This window comes from Limulus polyphemus, unplaced genomic scaffold (genome assembly GCF_000517525.1).
Source record: "Limulus polyphemus unplaced genomic scaffold, Limulus_polyphemus-2.1.2 Scaffold1, whole genome shotgun sequence".
Classification (NCBI taxonomy): Eukaryota; Metazoa; Arthropoda; class Merostomata; order Xiphosura; family Limulidae; genus Limulus; species Limulus polyphemus.
Window position 1 is genome coordinate 339232 of NW_013665611.1, and position 17843 is coordinate 357074.

A 17843-nucleotide genomic window follows, 5' to 3' on the forward strand; every position below is an offset into this window, starting at 1 on the left:
CTCCTCATACTGTAGGATGAAGATCCACAGTTTCTATCTCTCATTTTGTGGTTCAACGAAGCATAGTTTTCATAGGATGGCGTGGTCAACACCCATAATGCTCATTATTGGGAATCTGACAACCCACATTAGTTTTGGCAACCGACTCTACTATGTACAATGGCTTACTAATGTGTGGGGTGGCCTCTATTGTGACCATGTAATTGAACCAGTGATCTATGATAAGACATTAACAGGGGACCGTTTTTGCAGCTGAGTTGCAGGTGTTGTGACTGAATTTCTTGATATTTTTAACAGAGGATGTGGTTTCAGGATGTGTACCACCAGATTTTGCTGTATGTGTCTACTATTGGTTAAATGAAGTATTTCCAGAACATCGGATCGGCAGGGCTGGCCCTGTACCTTGGTCTGCACGATTTCTAGACCTAACGCCATTGGATTTCTTTCTGTGGGGTTACATCAAATAAGGAGTGTATGCGAAACCTACAATAATTCTGCCAAACCTGCAAGAACGAATTGGTGTGGCAGGTGCAGAAATTCTCGTGAAAGTCTTTGCAACTGTTCAACTGTCTATAAAACATCATGCACAAGTATGTATTTCTGCATAAGGTCTACACATTAAAATTTTTTTGTAACTGAAATTGATTTTGTAGACATGCATACTGTATCTTTGCTGCTATTATTACATAATAAACTCAGGGGAGTAAATTAAAATAAACAAGCAACTGTTCTGGAGTAATATTGTTGTGCTGTATAGCATTTTTAGACACGCATAGTGTATCTTTGCTATTATTACATAATAAACTCAGGGGAGCAAATTATAATAAACAAGCAACTATTCTGGAGTAATATCCTTGTGCTATACACCATTTGTATCGGCACAATTTACCTCAAATTGATAGTTTCAGAGATAGAATTTGTATATCCTTGATTTGACCTTTATATCATGATATGACGTAAGGTAAAAAAGGACCCCAATATATCTAAACACCCTTTGTCAGCAGATTTTCAATATTCCACACCTACCTCACAACAACAGGAACAGGACTTTTGACTTACTTTGTATGTATAACCTTTTAAGTTTTTTTAGTGCAACAAAAAAATGTCACCGACAGTGACCTATAACAACAACAAAAAAGAGAAATATTTGAAATATATTCAGACTTCTGAGCATTGGAAAAAAACTCCAATCAACAACTATAATAAATAACTAAGAAGACTTACAAGTTCTTCGTCGCATATTTTTCTATGCGACTTCGAGTTGCTTTGGTACATCTAGTGTCTTCACTTTATTCGATAATTATAATTACACCAATGAACAGCAGAATAAGACAATTCTATACAAAATTAATATACCCTTTTCCACAGTATGATGATATTTTGCTCAAACCGTTAAACATTAAACGTGTTAAATACAACTATGTTGATTACACTATCACACTAAAAACTGTACATTGTATATGCAGCTCAACTGTTCACGGATAACCTTCGTACCCCACTATATACAGAAATATCATGATTTACATTTTAGACAGGAAAAACAATATGCGAGTCTGGACATTAATATGATCCACAGTCTTGTAGGTATCATATTTACATAATACTTTTAGGGTTTTTTACTACCGTGTTTTTGTTTGTTGAGAACACTGTAATGACAAAATATAATTTTAGGAGAATTGAACATTTTATAGTTTATTTATTAATATTGAAGCCCAAGCTGGTTCAGCACAGGGCGTAACATCCCTCCCCCCCCCCCAACCTCCAGAAAAGCTTAAGGTTATCTCTGGATCCGGGGGGTATATGATCGATTTCCGTAAACTATTACCTTCTTTATCCCCAGCCGCAATAGGTCACGCCTTCCCCTTCTGAATGTCCTGAAGCCACCAGTGCTGAAGTGATCATTTTATATAGAACTCGAGAAAAATGCTTACCAAGTTACAAGAATTGGAATTAAACAGAATTCGCTTTAATCTCGAATATGTGTATTCTCAAACGTAACAGAATTTTCAGGATTTGTTTTTCAAGTTTAACCACCCATGTTAACGACTTTTCTATATATCTGACTAATATATACAGAGTGTCCGAAAAGTCGGGAACCATAGGTGATTTGCAGCTCTTCTTAATTTCAGGTACGTGACTGATTATGACGCTGTTAAAGCATGAGAAGGTCCAGTTAGTCCTGCTGTTAATCCAAACTTGTTTTCAATTACAAGGACAGCATTTGGAACAAATTTTGTAAAACTCTTTGAAGTGCCTATGGTTCCAGACTTTTCGGACACCCTGTATAATATGAGACTAGTTTATTCCTTACTAATATATTTGTCTTTTTGAGAACTTTCGCGCAAAGTTAGAAGAAGGGCTATCTGAATTTAACGAGGGGCTATCTGAATTTAGCCTTTCAAACTTTTGAACTGATAGATTAGAGGGAAGGTAGCTAATCAATGGCACCCACCGCCATCTCTTGGACTACTCTTGTCTGACCGAATAGTGGATTTCACCGTCATACTTATCCCACGGCCCGAAAACGCAGCCAGTGTTTTCGTAGCTACAGGCAGTAAAAAGTGAGTCATCGGATTCACCGTCCTGGTATACTAACCACTTGGCAACGCCCGGCTCCTGGTTTAGAGAATCATAGAACCATAAAACTTTGATTACGTGTTATATCACTTCTGCTATGCTTGAGTGTGGGTGATGTATCATTTACACAGTGCTCTGGCATAGTAAAATGAACATTGATGATATACAACACAAACATAAAACATAGTAGAAACAGCACCTGGTAACTTCGCTTTTCCCATGTTCGAAAGCGTTCATATTCAGTAGAGTTATGTATATCACTGGCGTGGATGTATTGTGGGTTATTCGGACAATACCATTGATTTCGGATGTGCTCCTATTCATATTTCAAAGCACTGTAAGACAGCTTCAGAGAAACGTCTTACATTTTTCGTTATCAACAAGAACATGACATACATTTTATCATACAGTGTATAAGGAAATATTTTGCACAAGAATGCCTAATTCATTTTTAAATAAACTTTCACATACCCACCGTTATTATAATTTTTTTACATAAATTATTGAGAAACGGACAAGCGGGCATATACAATATCTGACAAATATTAATGAGCAATGAACAATCTGACAAACTTATTATCTAACCGACAAAGGCAAAATGAAAAACGTTAAACACGGTTCAGCCATTATAAGTTTAAGATGAGAGCAAATTATGCGTGCTACACAACTTTACGTTAGTGAAATTACTGAAATCAAAACAAAAAAACAACAACCACAAAAACAACGTGTGGTAGACAATAGATAAACTATCACTCGAAGAAATTAAGAGCCGGATCTTCTTAAGATGGGAGTTATATGTTCCGGGTTTCTTACGACTGAGGATCACGCAGAAGCGACTAACTAACTGTACAAGGTCAAACGTGTCCTATTGAAGCGGTCAGGATGATTGGTTGCTGTTAATCTTTTATTCAGAAGTTTAGAGATTATAGAGGATTTAAAATATAAACGATTGCATTAATCAACTTCATTTAAAGTTAGGAAAAAAATTAAATATTCACATGAACATAAGCATATTGTAGGATCTTGGATCATGGAGCTTATTATTTCAATTGAAACATCAATGGAGGAAATAGAGCAACTCACTTAGGGATTCTGTACGGTATTTCGTAGGTTCCATAAATTTAATTGTTCATAGGTTCGTGTTCACCAACTGTATTTTATGGCAAAGTTATAGAACACCTTTCAAAGTACTTCTACAATATAGAAAGATACCTTTAGATACAAGAACTGGGTTATTAAAATTTTTATTTAACATAGAAAAACTTTTGCGCCTAAAAATAAATATAATTACCTTGATTTCAAGCCATGACTTTTAGTGTTTTTTTAAATAGCGTTTGCTCATGGTTTCTTGCCCATTGTGTTATTAGCGGAACGCGGCAAAAAAAAGAAAGGAAGACAAATTAAACTCTAACATTCTATTATTAAAATCAGATATCGCTGAATAGTACCCCCCAACATTTTTTTTTAATGTGAAATCATGATTGGTTTGTTCAAATTAGTATTACTGTTAATTTAATTTCAGTCAATATATATATATAACATCGAAACATTTTATGCTGTCAATGACAAGTTTCTAATACCAGTTAATGATAAATGGTACTTAGATTTAAAATTCACTTTTCCAGGGCCTGGCATGGGCTCGCAATCTGAGGGTCGTGAGTTCGAATCCCCGTCACCGAAATGCTTGCACTTTCAGCCGTGGGGGGCGTTAAAATGTATAAAATATATCACTACTAAATTAGGAATGACTAACGCAGATAGCCCTCGTGTAGCTTTGCGCGAAATTCATAACAAGCTATTTTTCTAGAAGTTTTCAGGTTATTTCAGGATTAGTATGAGACACTTCGTAAACCACTGTTTCAATGATACAAACGTTTTCATTCAGGAAGGCTTCCGGTTCTATTTATATCGTATATTCGTATGCGCTAGCCGAATCTAGTTTTGAAGATTATTACCAATAGACTACAGGAAAAGGAGCACTAGCACTCATCACTAACTCTTGGGATATTCTAATAGAAAGGTGGAATTCGATCGTATATCATATAACGTACCTACGACCTTAAAGTGCGCGGTGCAACTGTTTTTGCGCCAAAGGGCTACAAATTATGTATCACTAGCTCTACAGTCCAGCACATGACCCTCTTGACCACGCCCTTCCCATCAGGAAGGCGGTCTTTTCATACTGCTTGGTAACTAAAATGACAATTTTAAATTTATCTTTACATAATGAAATATCTACTTGAAATAGAAAGTTCAAATGTTTTTAATAAAACACGTTTTAACGACGAAATTCATACAAATTTATGGATTTTTATTTTTTTCTGAGTGTTCTCCAGTTTAAATCGGGATCTTAAATACTATCTACTTATCTTGCAAGATTTTTATTTTTTTCTGAGTGTTTTCCAGTTTAAATCGGGATCTTAAATACTATCTACTTATCTTGCAAGATTTTTATTTTTTTCTGAATGTTCTCCAGTTTAAATCGGGATCTTAAATACTATCTACTTATCTTACAAGATTTTTATTTTTTTCTGAGTGTTCTCCAGTTTGAATCGGGATCTTAAATACTATCTACTTATCTTGCAAGATTTTTATTTTTTTCTGAGTGTTCTCCAGTTTAAATCGGGATCTTAAATACTATCTACGTATCTTGCAAGATTTTCAAGCTCCTGAGAATATGCATGTAGTTGTTACTAACCTCTCCTGTGACAGGATTGGCCAGAAAGACATCCCCTGTTCGCTTATTTATTCGGAAGAAACTGGAACCGTCGAGGTACACAGCGGGCTTAATACCATACTCGATGTCGTCTTTTTCATCGTCACGTACTCTGACCGTAGTAATTCGACTCCCTTCAAAAACAAAAAACAAAAAAAAACGTATAGTATAAGTAACTCCAAGAAACAGTGTAAAGTCCTGATTCTTGAGTGATAGATTATAGAGTCCGATATGATGTAACACTGAGAATGATGAACAGATGATAAATAGATCCAACATATCCTCTAAAAATAGCATGCACACTTCTAAACAATACTTATTATGACAGTACATATCCAATTTAGTGTGTTTTATATTAAGTAACTACACGATCGTTAGGTTTGGTTTCAATTTCACGCAACAGTGAAAGGTTGTTTGTTTGTTTGAAGTTAAGCACAAAGCTACACAATGGGCTATCTGTTGTCTGCCCACCACGGGTTTCGAAACCCGGTTTCTAGCATTGTAAGTTCTCAGACATACCGTTGCGCCATTGGGGGCAGCAGTGAAAGACTAGAGGAAAGTCATCATCTCCCACCACCAACTCTTGGGCTACTTAATAGTGGGATTGACCGTCACATTATAACGCCACCACGTCTGAAAGGGCGAGCAAGTCTGGGAATTCGAACTCGCGATCTACAGCTTGCGAGTCGAGCACCCTAACCACCTGGCCACGCCAGGCCCACAATCGTTATGTGTGTTTTATGTTAAGTAACTACACGATCGAACAAGTTTTAGCCATTTTAATTCAACAGGATAAAATGAAAACTATGTTTGATTCACACTTTCTAGCTGTCTGATAATCTCACACGCCACTGACACAATAAAAATCATTATTTTTGTGAGTGTGCTAGTCTTAAATTCCTAAACAAATTTTCGGATCTAGATTCACAACTTAAATATATTGTTCAATGTTCATAGAAAAAATAAAATAAAGAGCGAATGTTTAAGAACAAGGTAAATCTTGAAAACCACAATCCATGTGGAAAAACTCGGTCGAGCTGAAAGCACAGGTACAAGGAAGAGTGAAGTACTTAAGGGTACATGGAACTGGATAAAGAATAAAGGCAATTAGTGTGAAAGAATAAACTATTTAAAGGATAGGTTAGGGTTAAATGTGTGTTAAAAAGAAATAAGTTATAAAATATAAAAATAACAGTAAAGAATAAAATACAGGGTAATGGTTATGAAGAAGGTAGGGTTCAAAGGATAAGTTAGGAGTAAATATAAGTGGTAGAAATAAAACTTAAAACATAGATATTTGGTAATGGTTATATTGTAAACAAATTGTTATGAAAAAGAAGGAAGGGGAAAGGTCAGAAGATAAATGAGTAAGAATAGAGGATAGAAACGGGAAATGCTAAAAAAGTAAGTAGAGTAAAAGTAAGAGTAAGAAATGGTAAAATGATAAGCAAAGGATAATAGGTAGGTGATATGGTTAAAGGAGGAAAAAGAAATATTAGTCCAAAAATTATAAGGACTGGTCATCGTCAAAAATACAAATAAAAACATACACTTCTTCCCCCCCCCCCAAGTAAAGCTAATTTAATGGCTATAAAACAAAACCCTCTAACGTTACTCTTACACTGTCTCTCTCCTTTTCTGGGCTCTTTTGTTGCTGTTTTCAAGCGAAAAACCTAGGAATTAATCTGTAATTATTATTAATATGTGATGTATTGAGTTGGTATATATTTCCTTTAAAGCAAACAATCCTTCCATTGATTGCGGCCATGTCAGTAAGAATGCTAGTGCCTTGTGAAATACAGACATTAAACAAATTAAAAATGTATATATTTTTATGTTTTAGAATCGACGGTATGTGATTTTATATTTTAAAAAAATCTACAAGCCCCCCCCCCCCCAAAAAAAAAAAACGTGCCTGGCCATTTCACAAAGAATTATATATAACAATGTTTGCTTGTCTTGAGCAGTGGACCATAACCTATTGTTTCCTTTCTGTGGCTACAAGTTAAGGAGGTCAGTGAGGTTTACTTAGTTACTTTAAACAAACACGAATTTCCGGCAAAACCTCGTGAGTATAGCTTAACTTTCTAGGTGTCGGAAGTCTGATCACCTACACGGGGTGTATTCATGACCTTCCCCATTTACTGGAATTAAACTATGAATATTAACTTCTGTAGTACTGTAGGCCGCTGAAGAAACTGTGTGGCTCGAAAGCACCAGTTTAATTAGGAATTACTGAATCGAAAAAAAACAACAACAACAACACAACAACTTCAAATATAAGGCGTGTGACAAATAGAGGAAAGAACGGGAAATGCATACACAGTTCAACAAACCCTAAAATTTCTTAGTCACTACTCATACGTGAACGGGACAAAAAGGAGACGAATACTAGGAAATATTTATTCAGTAAAACCGGTTTTAGGTTCAGGAATCCACCTCAAGCAGATGTTTCGAATTACGAAATAGATGTTTTAAAGACTGTACAACTACAGCATTAATTTACAAAAGAAATACGAGAACAAAAAGTGATTCTAAATTTCTATACGTTGTTGAGTATCAAATAATAAGATATTTAACTAGGTAGTTTATCAGAAAACAAAGTTATGTATATTTTCTTTACCCAGTATGGTCTGGCTCCTCGAATATTATAATCAGCTTAAGTATCAAATGAATCCAAGAGTGATAATTCATCTGTTTTTCAACATAGCTAAAGATCAGAAATGAAAACCAAAAGAATGTGTTCCTTCCATATGAAATATACCTTTTCAGTAATTCAGAGTTAATTCATTTGCGATCAGTGTTATAAGGTTATATATATATACACACAGGTTTAGGTTTTTATAATTTGGCGCAAAGCTTCCCTAATTTAGCAGTGTAAGACCAGAGGGAAGGCAGCTAGTCATCACCACCCACCGCCAACTCTTGGGCTACTCTTTTACCAACGGATAGTGGGATTGACCGTCACATAATAACGCCCCAACGGCTGAAAGGGCGAGCATGTTTAGTGGGACGGGTATTCGAACCCGCAACCCTCAGATTGCGAGTCGAGCGCCCTAACCACTTGGCCATGCCAGGCCCATATATATATATACAAAGTGATATATATATTAATACATGATATTATTTGACATTCTGTTGTGCCTTTTACCTTAAAATGACGGCTACCTATGTCGATGCTTATATGCAATTAATCAACTCTCTCTCACGTCAATCTATGGGTGGAAGTGCTCTGGTTCACAAAATAAGTTTGATTCTCGCAAGATGTGCGTTTGTTCTTAGTAATTTTAAGTTCAGGGGTCTGAATACATAATCCAAGAGAAATTTTGTTGTAATAATTCCTCGAATATGTAAACCTAGAATACACTGTATACATGAGTATGCATAATTGTACACTTAACCATAATATCAAGCGTACGCACATTTAAGAAGCTAAAATTTTGATCCAAACTTTTGAAAATTTCACACGACCTCCTAAATTATTCAGCAACGCAATAATATGTCGCCATATACAAGTACGCAAATTATATTAAGTTGACACCATAACTTATATATATATATATAATAAGCAATATATTATTCAAAAAACACGTTATAATAAGTTAATCGTAATTATATTACAGCAAACGCTCGGATAACCTGGTTTTCTTAGATCAACTTCACCCGTGTCATGGCAAGTTTCGGAACAATGGCAGTTTTTAGGGACACCAAAGTAAATGTAAACTGCGTTAGTTGTTATTGGACGTCTAAGAACGAGACGTCATTCATTTGTTGAAAGGATATTAATTTTCTTAAAGCAGTTATTCAAAATTCGTCAAACATTTTTATAAAACAGTAGAAAAGCCAGATGCTTATTTTATTCGCTTCCCATTTATTAGCTGTGGTTTACTGTATTATATACCTCGCTGTTCGATTTGGAAAAATTACAGTAAGTTTTTAAGATAAATTTTACTTTATATTTTAATTTCCAATTCCCATTTTTCCGTCTTAGATATTCTTACGGTATAAATCTCGACTTCACGAGGAACTATTCCCTCTAACTTTAGTGTTCTACTTTAGAAAATCCGTACCTAATACCACACGTGTCCCAGATTTCTTACAATATCACTGACACCTAGATCCGTGTGGCAGCAAGACCTATATTCATGCTCATATACGCTGAATGTGTATACACAAGTTACAGAACCAACAGCGACTCTAAATTTTACATGTCCCTTTCTAGAAAATTGTAGGTGAAACGAGGTCATCTTACGACATCTTTGTGAACAGAATTCATTAGTAGAAAATATCACACATATTAGAACCATGTTTTACTCATCAGTCTTGAATACAAAATTCTAAGCATAGGATTTTTGTATATTAAAGGGTGGTGTGGAAGGAATATGAAAACAGAACGGATTGCGGAAAACAGTGTAGACTTGTTGACATATACCACGGTTTATTTTCGTGTTTGTTACTCCTGTTTTAAGCATAAAAGCAAAACTGTTAACAAAATTTAATTTTTAAGGGAAACTATTTACACGGGTTTCGTAGTCAGCAGGAAAAAAATTTCACGGTCCCAAAACCCAGGTGGCTCTGTAGACTTTCTGGTTTGTCAAACAAGAAGGTAATATAAATGAAAGCACAGCGAAGCTAGAACATTTTTTTTTGTATACATAAGCTGGCGAAAAGCGTAAATTTTAACCGACGGGCTTTGATCTTTAGATATATAAATTACTATTTTGATTATTCAAAAATATTAAATATTGTAATTTATTCATTTTTCCCCCAGTGGCACAGCAGCACGTCTGCGGACTTACAACGCTAGAAACCGGGCTTCGATACCCGTGGTAGGCAGAGCACAGATAGCCCATTTTGTAGCTTTGTGCTTTACTTTAAACAAATTTTATTTACTTTTTACTTTGCACGACTTTAAAAGTGTAACGGAATAGTACTTTTGATGCTTTGATTTATCGGATTATCCCCCTAAAGTTTCTGGAAAGAAAAACGTTTAATTTACATGTCATAAACGTGAGTGCAGAATAGTTTTACCAATTACATGCCAGAATCAGTACATTTGATTTTCATGTTCGAAACTAAGTTATAAGAAGGCACCAGTTCTGTCAGTTAGGAACAACCTTGGAATTAGGCCTAAGGCTAGTCCTAGAAAGTTTGAAGGTTTTTAATCCAGCTGGTAAACCGATGGTTGGATATCGATAAAATATCTTTACTTTTTTAACTCATGTCTCGTCTGTCAATCAGAGTGCATTCAATTTACTGTCTAGCAATTTTATTTTTTGTAGCAATTTTATGTACTTTTCATTGTTTATGCTACAATTTCTATTATATTCACCAACTAACGACATTATCTATATATTTATCTGACTCGTAAACTGAACTGGTTCTTCAACATTTTACCGGTTCTTCAGTAACAACGGGCTAAGCCGACTTTTTTCACTCCTTAAAAACCTTTTACTATAAAAAATGCATTGCCACTTAAACTTCATTCCCCTCTAGCTAAGAAATTTATATCCACCGGGACGTGATAAAGTTTTAAACGCTGGATTAAAGTGGCTAAAAGCGAATAGAATTTTAAGATATGGCTGATAGGCCCGAAGGCCAAGGATTGAATTAAAAGACTCGTAAATTTACTCGCGATAAGTTTATATACTAAAACTGAAGTATTTTACCATTTAATATGCGTAAATCTGAAAATAATCTTAAAAAGATAGACAGTTTGGCTAACGCTAATCATTATTTACTGAAAAATATTTTGCTTTATTAGAAGACTCTTACAGCTATTTGCATGCTGCTGAGTTTGCTACAGATTATTACGTAAAACGACACTGTTGATATCAAACTGAACTTACAGTGCCAGGGATAATAAAATGAACAGTCTCGCCATTGAGTTGGCAATGATGTATCAATCTGCAAAACAACACAAACACGAAACGGAGTAGAATCAGACCCATCAGTTTGTTTTGTTTTGAAGTTAAGCACAAATATACACAATTGGCTATCTGTGCTCTGCCCACCACGGGTATTGAAACCCGGTTTCTAGCGTTGTAAGTCCGCAGACATACCGCTAGGCCACTGAGGGGGGCAGACCTATCAGAATCTGGTAGGTTCGACTTTTTCATGTTCGAAAGTGTTCATGTTTAGTAGAATTATGTGTATCATGGGCGTAGAACTATCGTGAGTATTTCGGATATTACCACTGGTTTCGAAAGTACTCACAGCACCCATGTCAGGGCACTGTAAGATTACTAACTAGTGAAACATAAAAGTTATGGGTTTTGTTTTTTAGTTCGTCGAAAAGTTTAAAGTAATTAAGCTGCTCTCTTTATTTATTCATATTTTCCAAATTTTTAATGAAAGGAGAATGTGTAAATATCTTCACTCCAGAAATAAAGGAGCTAGCATTGAGAATGTGTAAATATCTTCACTCCAGAAATAAAGGAGCTAGCATTGAGAATGTGTAAATATCTTCACTCCAGAAATAAAGGAGCTAGCATTCCCTGAAACTCTTAAATTAAGAAAGGTTTATCTAACTTTATAAATGTGCCTTCTATAAATTGCCATGAAATAGGTATTATCATAGATACAAAAACAGATGTTAAAGTTGATTTTTTAAAGTTAAGCTTTGTATACCAGTATAGGGAAGACACGAGTATATAGTAAGTTTGGGTACAGTTGGTATCTTAATTGGAGTTATGAGTTTCTTTGTTAGGAAGGTGTTGGTAATGTTTTCTAATAAGTATTGTGGGTAGCAGTTACGTTCCAGGATACAGATATTAAAGTTTTGTTGAATTTTGCGCAAAGTTATTCGAAAGCTATTTGCATTAGCCGTCCCTAATTTAGTCAGAAGTGATGGACCAAAACAACGGTAGCTAGTCAACACTTCCCACTTGAAACTCTAAAGAAAATTGGGATTTGTCGTCACATTATAACGCCCCCACCTCTGAAAGAATGAGCATGTTCGGTGACGAGATTCGAACCCGCGATCTGCAGACTGAAAAATGGAGTATCCTAACCACCAAGCTATGTCAGGCCTGTAATTACTAACGCAATGTGCTTTAATCACATTTATTACCTGGTTCTAATTTATTATCGTGTTTTTTAATAATGAATTTCAATCATTTTTATACTTCGTGAAACTACCACTAGCCCATTTATTTTGCATAAAAAGGTCCAGAGAAAAAAATAATGTACTTTAATTGCCTAATCATTTTTGAGACCTAAAAAGAAAAAAATACTAAAATCCTATATATATATATATATATACGAAATTTGTCTCGTGGAAACGGGAAGAGCAAGTATGGGGCCCATGTTAAAGAGTTTTCGATAAACTGCCTCTCTTGTCTGAATTAATTACTCATCATGGCGAAATTATTATACACAATAAATATATTTAGGTTCACACACGATATGCCAGTGCTTTTGCAAATATAAGTAAGCCATATATACGTTAAAACATATAACACCTTTAACTAAGTAAAATGTTGGTAATTTCTAAGTAATTTTACAAATTACTTTAATGAAACATTTTCTTAAAAGCTTTGCAAGTTTGTGCATCTTCGTTGAAAAACACAAAAAATCTCATATAATTTGGTAATAAAAAGAAAAGTTTCGCGTGTTCAATAACTTCCTAGTTTTTAATTTTCCAAAAAATAAATTCCGATTAGAATGCTAGAAAATAGATAAGCTACTTACTTCTCTCTAAAATTAGTGCTCACGTCCTTCATTTGGAAATAATATTTGAACGTGTTCTTATTTATTCAACCGTTAAAATCTACTGTTGTTAAATAAAAACAAACTAAATCACATATCTAAGTCAATGAGACCAAATATCAAACCACATAGAAAACGCAAACAAGATTGTTGTTTTTACTAAGCTGAAAACGTATATGAGTTAGAATGGACACAAGCAGTACTTGCATATATGGCAAAGATATTAAAGGCTATCTGCCGCCGTCCCTATTTTTGAACTATTTACCAATAAGATGGCAGTCAGTCAACAGCACCGTACCACCCACCATCCACGATAAGAGATTAACTTGACTGTCACAGCTTAAAGTGTGGCATTTAGTGATATTACGAATCCGAATTCAGCTCGTGAACTTAAAAATCCAGAGCTTTACTAGAGGGCCATCTCACGCTCTAGGACGCAGACAGACAAACAACCCAATCAACTACGTTTGCAGGAACTGTCAGTAAAATGTTTAGTGTATAATAACACGAAAGCCTTACATTTAAATGTATTTGAGTATTTATCATTCTACTTATCACATTCATAGGTATAACTAAAACCACACACACACACACAAATTAAACCATTCTTACTTTTGTTTACTAAAATTACATATCGAAGCATATAAAAATTATATAAAAAGCAGCCTTCACAGATTCTTAGAAAGCCACCAACTCTAATTACTCGAGAGGTTTTTCGAATGATTAATGATAAAAAAGTGATTGATGACGTTTACAACGAGATATCTATGGATTCTTGATGGACGATGTTTGAGAAATCGTTAAGGTTTTCGTGTATCAGATGATTTTCAATCTTTTAAATCCAACTGGACATGCATGTAAACCTAATTATGAAAGTACACACCGAATAGAACATGCTTTTACACATGTGAACCTAATCATGAAAGTACACACCAAATAAAACATAATTTTACACATCTAAATCTAATCATGAAAGTACACACTGAATAAATCATCATTGTACACATTGTTTCAAAGCGAAATTAAACATCTTTGTTGTGTTTTATGGACTTTTACTATTATTATAAAATAGCATGTGAGTATTACATCAAAAGTCACATTTATCTGCATGTTTACAAAATATTACTGGTGTAATATTTTAATTTTTTTTTTCCCTCTCTAAATGTTTGTTTTGGCGTAAATCTACACAAATGGACATCTGCATCGTGTCCGCCGGGAATACTTTTTTCCTTTTTAAATGTTTGTTTATATTAATGCAAAGTTACACAAAGTACTTTCTGCATTATGGCCACCGAGAGTATTGAACCCTGAATTTTAACGTTAAAAGCTCGCCACTGAGTCACTGGGGACTTCTCTTTCAAATGCGCAAGTCACTGAGTACATAATCATACATTGATTTTTTAATAAGTAAAGCCACATTATTATCTGCTGTGTCCACCGCGGGGAATCGAACACGGAATTTTAGCGTTGTAAGTCCGTAAACTTACCGCTGTCTCACCGAGAAAACCATAGAAAAGGTACGTAAAAGTAAAAAAATAAAAATCCAAAGTTATATGAAAACAATGGAGCCGCAATTGTGTCGTTAGATATATATATACATTATACTAATTCGTTTTAAAGTATCAAAACTAATAAGTAATTTTGTTCGATAAACCATCGTATCACGTTAACATTTATTTTGGGATCTAGGAGTTTAGAGTTCTACCTAGTTTAAGGTTTCTGTTTGTAATAAAATTTTATTCAAGCATATTACAACTTTCAAAATGAAAGTAATTACTGCACTTACCGACTGGTTCATTTTCAGGAATTAGCCATTCTCTCGTCAGGTCGAAAACTGGAGGAGAATTATGTCCAGGAAATCCTTCCCCTGTAATAATATAGAAGTAGACAGAGATATACCTAAGTTTATATTTATAATTTCTTTTATTATTATTATTATTATTATGAAACCCAAAACTATACAATGAGCTATCTGTGTTGTGCCAACCGCGAGTATCGAAACCAATTTTTAAAGTTATAAGCCTTCAGATTTATTGAAGCGGTCCTTTGTTATTAACCGAGGCTCTCAAAAATTGTTGGCGAAACTGGAATAAATGAAAAATGTTTTTAAAGCAATATTAAGCGAAGCATAATTATTTAATTCAAACTAAACACTAATGGAATTCTTTATTTAAATACTTAGCTATTAATTATGTTTCTCAAAATACAACAACAACTAACGTTTCAAGAAAACAAGACTTATCAATAATTTATATTTGATCCATCAATGGCCATCTATTTTTATAAAGCTCTGCTCACAGACAATGAACTCCAAAGATTGTCAAACAGTGAAGTTTAGAAGCTATAAAGTTAAATTCAACAGAGTGTTACCTAATAACTATTTATAACCTTTCAATATTATAGAATCTTGCAAATGTGCATTGCATACTGAAGTGTTTTTTTTTAAAGATTACTATACTATATTATTTATACAAACTGAGAGTTTAAGAAAGCAAAAAATAAACTTTTCAAACAGAAATTATTTACTTCATTTTAATGTTTATTATTTTGATGCTTGATACTTCAATGCTTGAGATTATGAAAAGTGAATATTTTCAGAACTAAGAAACATTTTTTCTGCACTGTATTTCAAATAAACTTCCTTATTATAAACTAAATTATAAAGTTTTATCTTTGCTCCCTCCACTGGAAGATAGCTCTTCGCGATAGTCTCTCGATATATGGCCTCTAAACTGGCACTCTTTATAACTGTTTGCTGTAACATTGTCATAAATATAATTGATATTTATTTGTGACAGCTATGTGTGTAACTGCTTTCCTACGTTTTCATTCAAACATATGCAAGAACCTTTTTTTAAATTCAAATTACCTTGTAATCCTGCTGAAAATTTATTATGTTTAATGACATTCCACTAGGTACATGATTCTTACAAACAGTGTAAACTATGATAATTAAATTCACTTCAACTTCCCTTACTGGTGGATCAACAATTTGTGTGTTCTTATATAAGTTAAAGACAACGTATATAACTTAAAGTTAAAAAAAATACTGTAACCTCAAGAAAATCTACATGTAGTATATCATGCTTTGTTCTAAATAAAATAATTAAATCACTACCATTACTGGTACTTTTTTAAATAACATTTTATTCAAACTTATTACAACTTTCAATGTTTTTAAAGTAATTAAATCACTACCATTACTGGTACTTTTTTAAATAACATTTTATTCAAACTTATTATAACTTTCAATGTTTTTAAAGTAACTAAATCACTAGCATTACTGGTACTTTTTAAATAACATTTTATTCAAACTTATTACAACTTTCAATGTTTTTAAAGTAACTAAATCACTACCATTACTGGTACTTTTTTAAATAACATTTTATTCAAATTATTACAACTTTCAATGTTTTTAAAGTAACTAAATCACTACCATTACTGGTAATTTTTTAATTAACATTTTATTCAAATTATTATAACTTTCAATGTTTTTAAAGTAACTAAATCACTACCATTACTGGTACTTTTTTCTGGTAAAGATTAGTCAGTGATTATACTGTGCCAGCCATTGGTGAAAAATGTATACAACGGCTTTTAGGTATCTCAATAGATGCTACATTTATTTTGAAATTACAGCCATTCAATCCTTAAATGCTCTAAAGTTTAGTGTTTAAAGTACACTGGTATAAGTAAAAACATACGTTCTAGAGGGTATTATCGATACTTATGTATTCTTATTACGACATTAACGTAACTACAACTCGCTAACGACGTTAATCTGTATTTTAACGTGTTAGGAAGAGAGTTTGATGAGAATACTTTTTTTATACATCTGTAACTTTGCGAATTTATTAATAACATTTACTTCTCATTAAATAATACAGAATTATGTTTTTACAAGTTATTCAGCAGAGAATGCAACGTTATTATATAACAGCATCCACTCATACATAGATGTTTTTTGTTTGTTTGTAACTGAGTGCAAAGCTACACAATGACTATCTGTACTCTGCCTACCACGAGTACCGAAACCCGGTTTCAAGCCATACATAGATGTATTTAACAATTTATTTGTTTTTTGTTTATTTTCTAGAGAAAAACCACAGTGAGCTGTTTACTGTGTCCACAGTGGGGAATCGAACCCCAGATATTAGCATTGTAAGTACATAAACTTGCCGCTGACCCATCAAGGGTCAACCATTTCTTTAACACATAGGTTTGAAACTAAAATATTTACAAAACAAAATCTTGAGCTTACCCTTTTGTTTTTTAATCTACAAAACCTAAGTTGTTAACGAACAACAAAATACACTGGAATTTATCCTGTTCATCAAAAACAAAATCTTGAGCTTACCCTTTTGTTTTTTAATCTACAAAACCTAAATTGTTAACGAACAACAAAATACACTGGAATTTATCCTGTTCATCTAGAATATTGAGATTTTCCAATATAACACAAAATAAAATAATTTGTCATATTATTTGATAGTGATTATTTTACTTATTGGCAAAATCACTGGTATATGCACAATGGGTAATTTAAAACACGTTAAACTATGCATTCAAAGATAAATATGAATGTTGATTATACTATACCTTTCCTTATTTAGTGATTCTTTTTTGTTCCATTCTCAGCTCTTAACAAATTAACTTTTCACTTTTATTCTACTCTCAGTTGATGACCAATCACTACTGACTTCAAACATCTGTTTGTCTTTTAAATTTAAAGTCGTTCTCACAGTTTTATGCTGTGTCATAACACATTATCATGTTCATAGGGCGCGAAGCAGGAACATGATTTATGAAGCAATGTTTTGTATCAGCAGAAGTGCAGTGG

The 17843-nt window shown here is 33.6% G+C and overlaps 1 protein-coding gene across 2 annotated transcripts in view; it reads right to left on the minus strand.

Moving 5' to 3' along the window:
• The window catches only part of LOC106459239 (tyrosine kinase receptor Cad96Ca-like), a 60683-nt gene that overhangs the window by 38430 nt on the left and 4410 nt on the right, over positions 1-17843 (minus strand). For both annotated transcript variants that reach the window (XM_022387441.1, XM_013918875.2), the window contains exons 2-3: positions 14790-14870; positions 5276-5427 (exon numbers count right to left, since the gene is read on the minus strand). In XM_022387441.1, coding sequence (XP_022243149.1) covers positions 5276-5427; positions 14790-14870 — 233 coding nt within the window. The remainder of the gene's footprint in view (positions 1-5275; positions 5428-14789; positions 14871-17843) is intronic.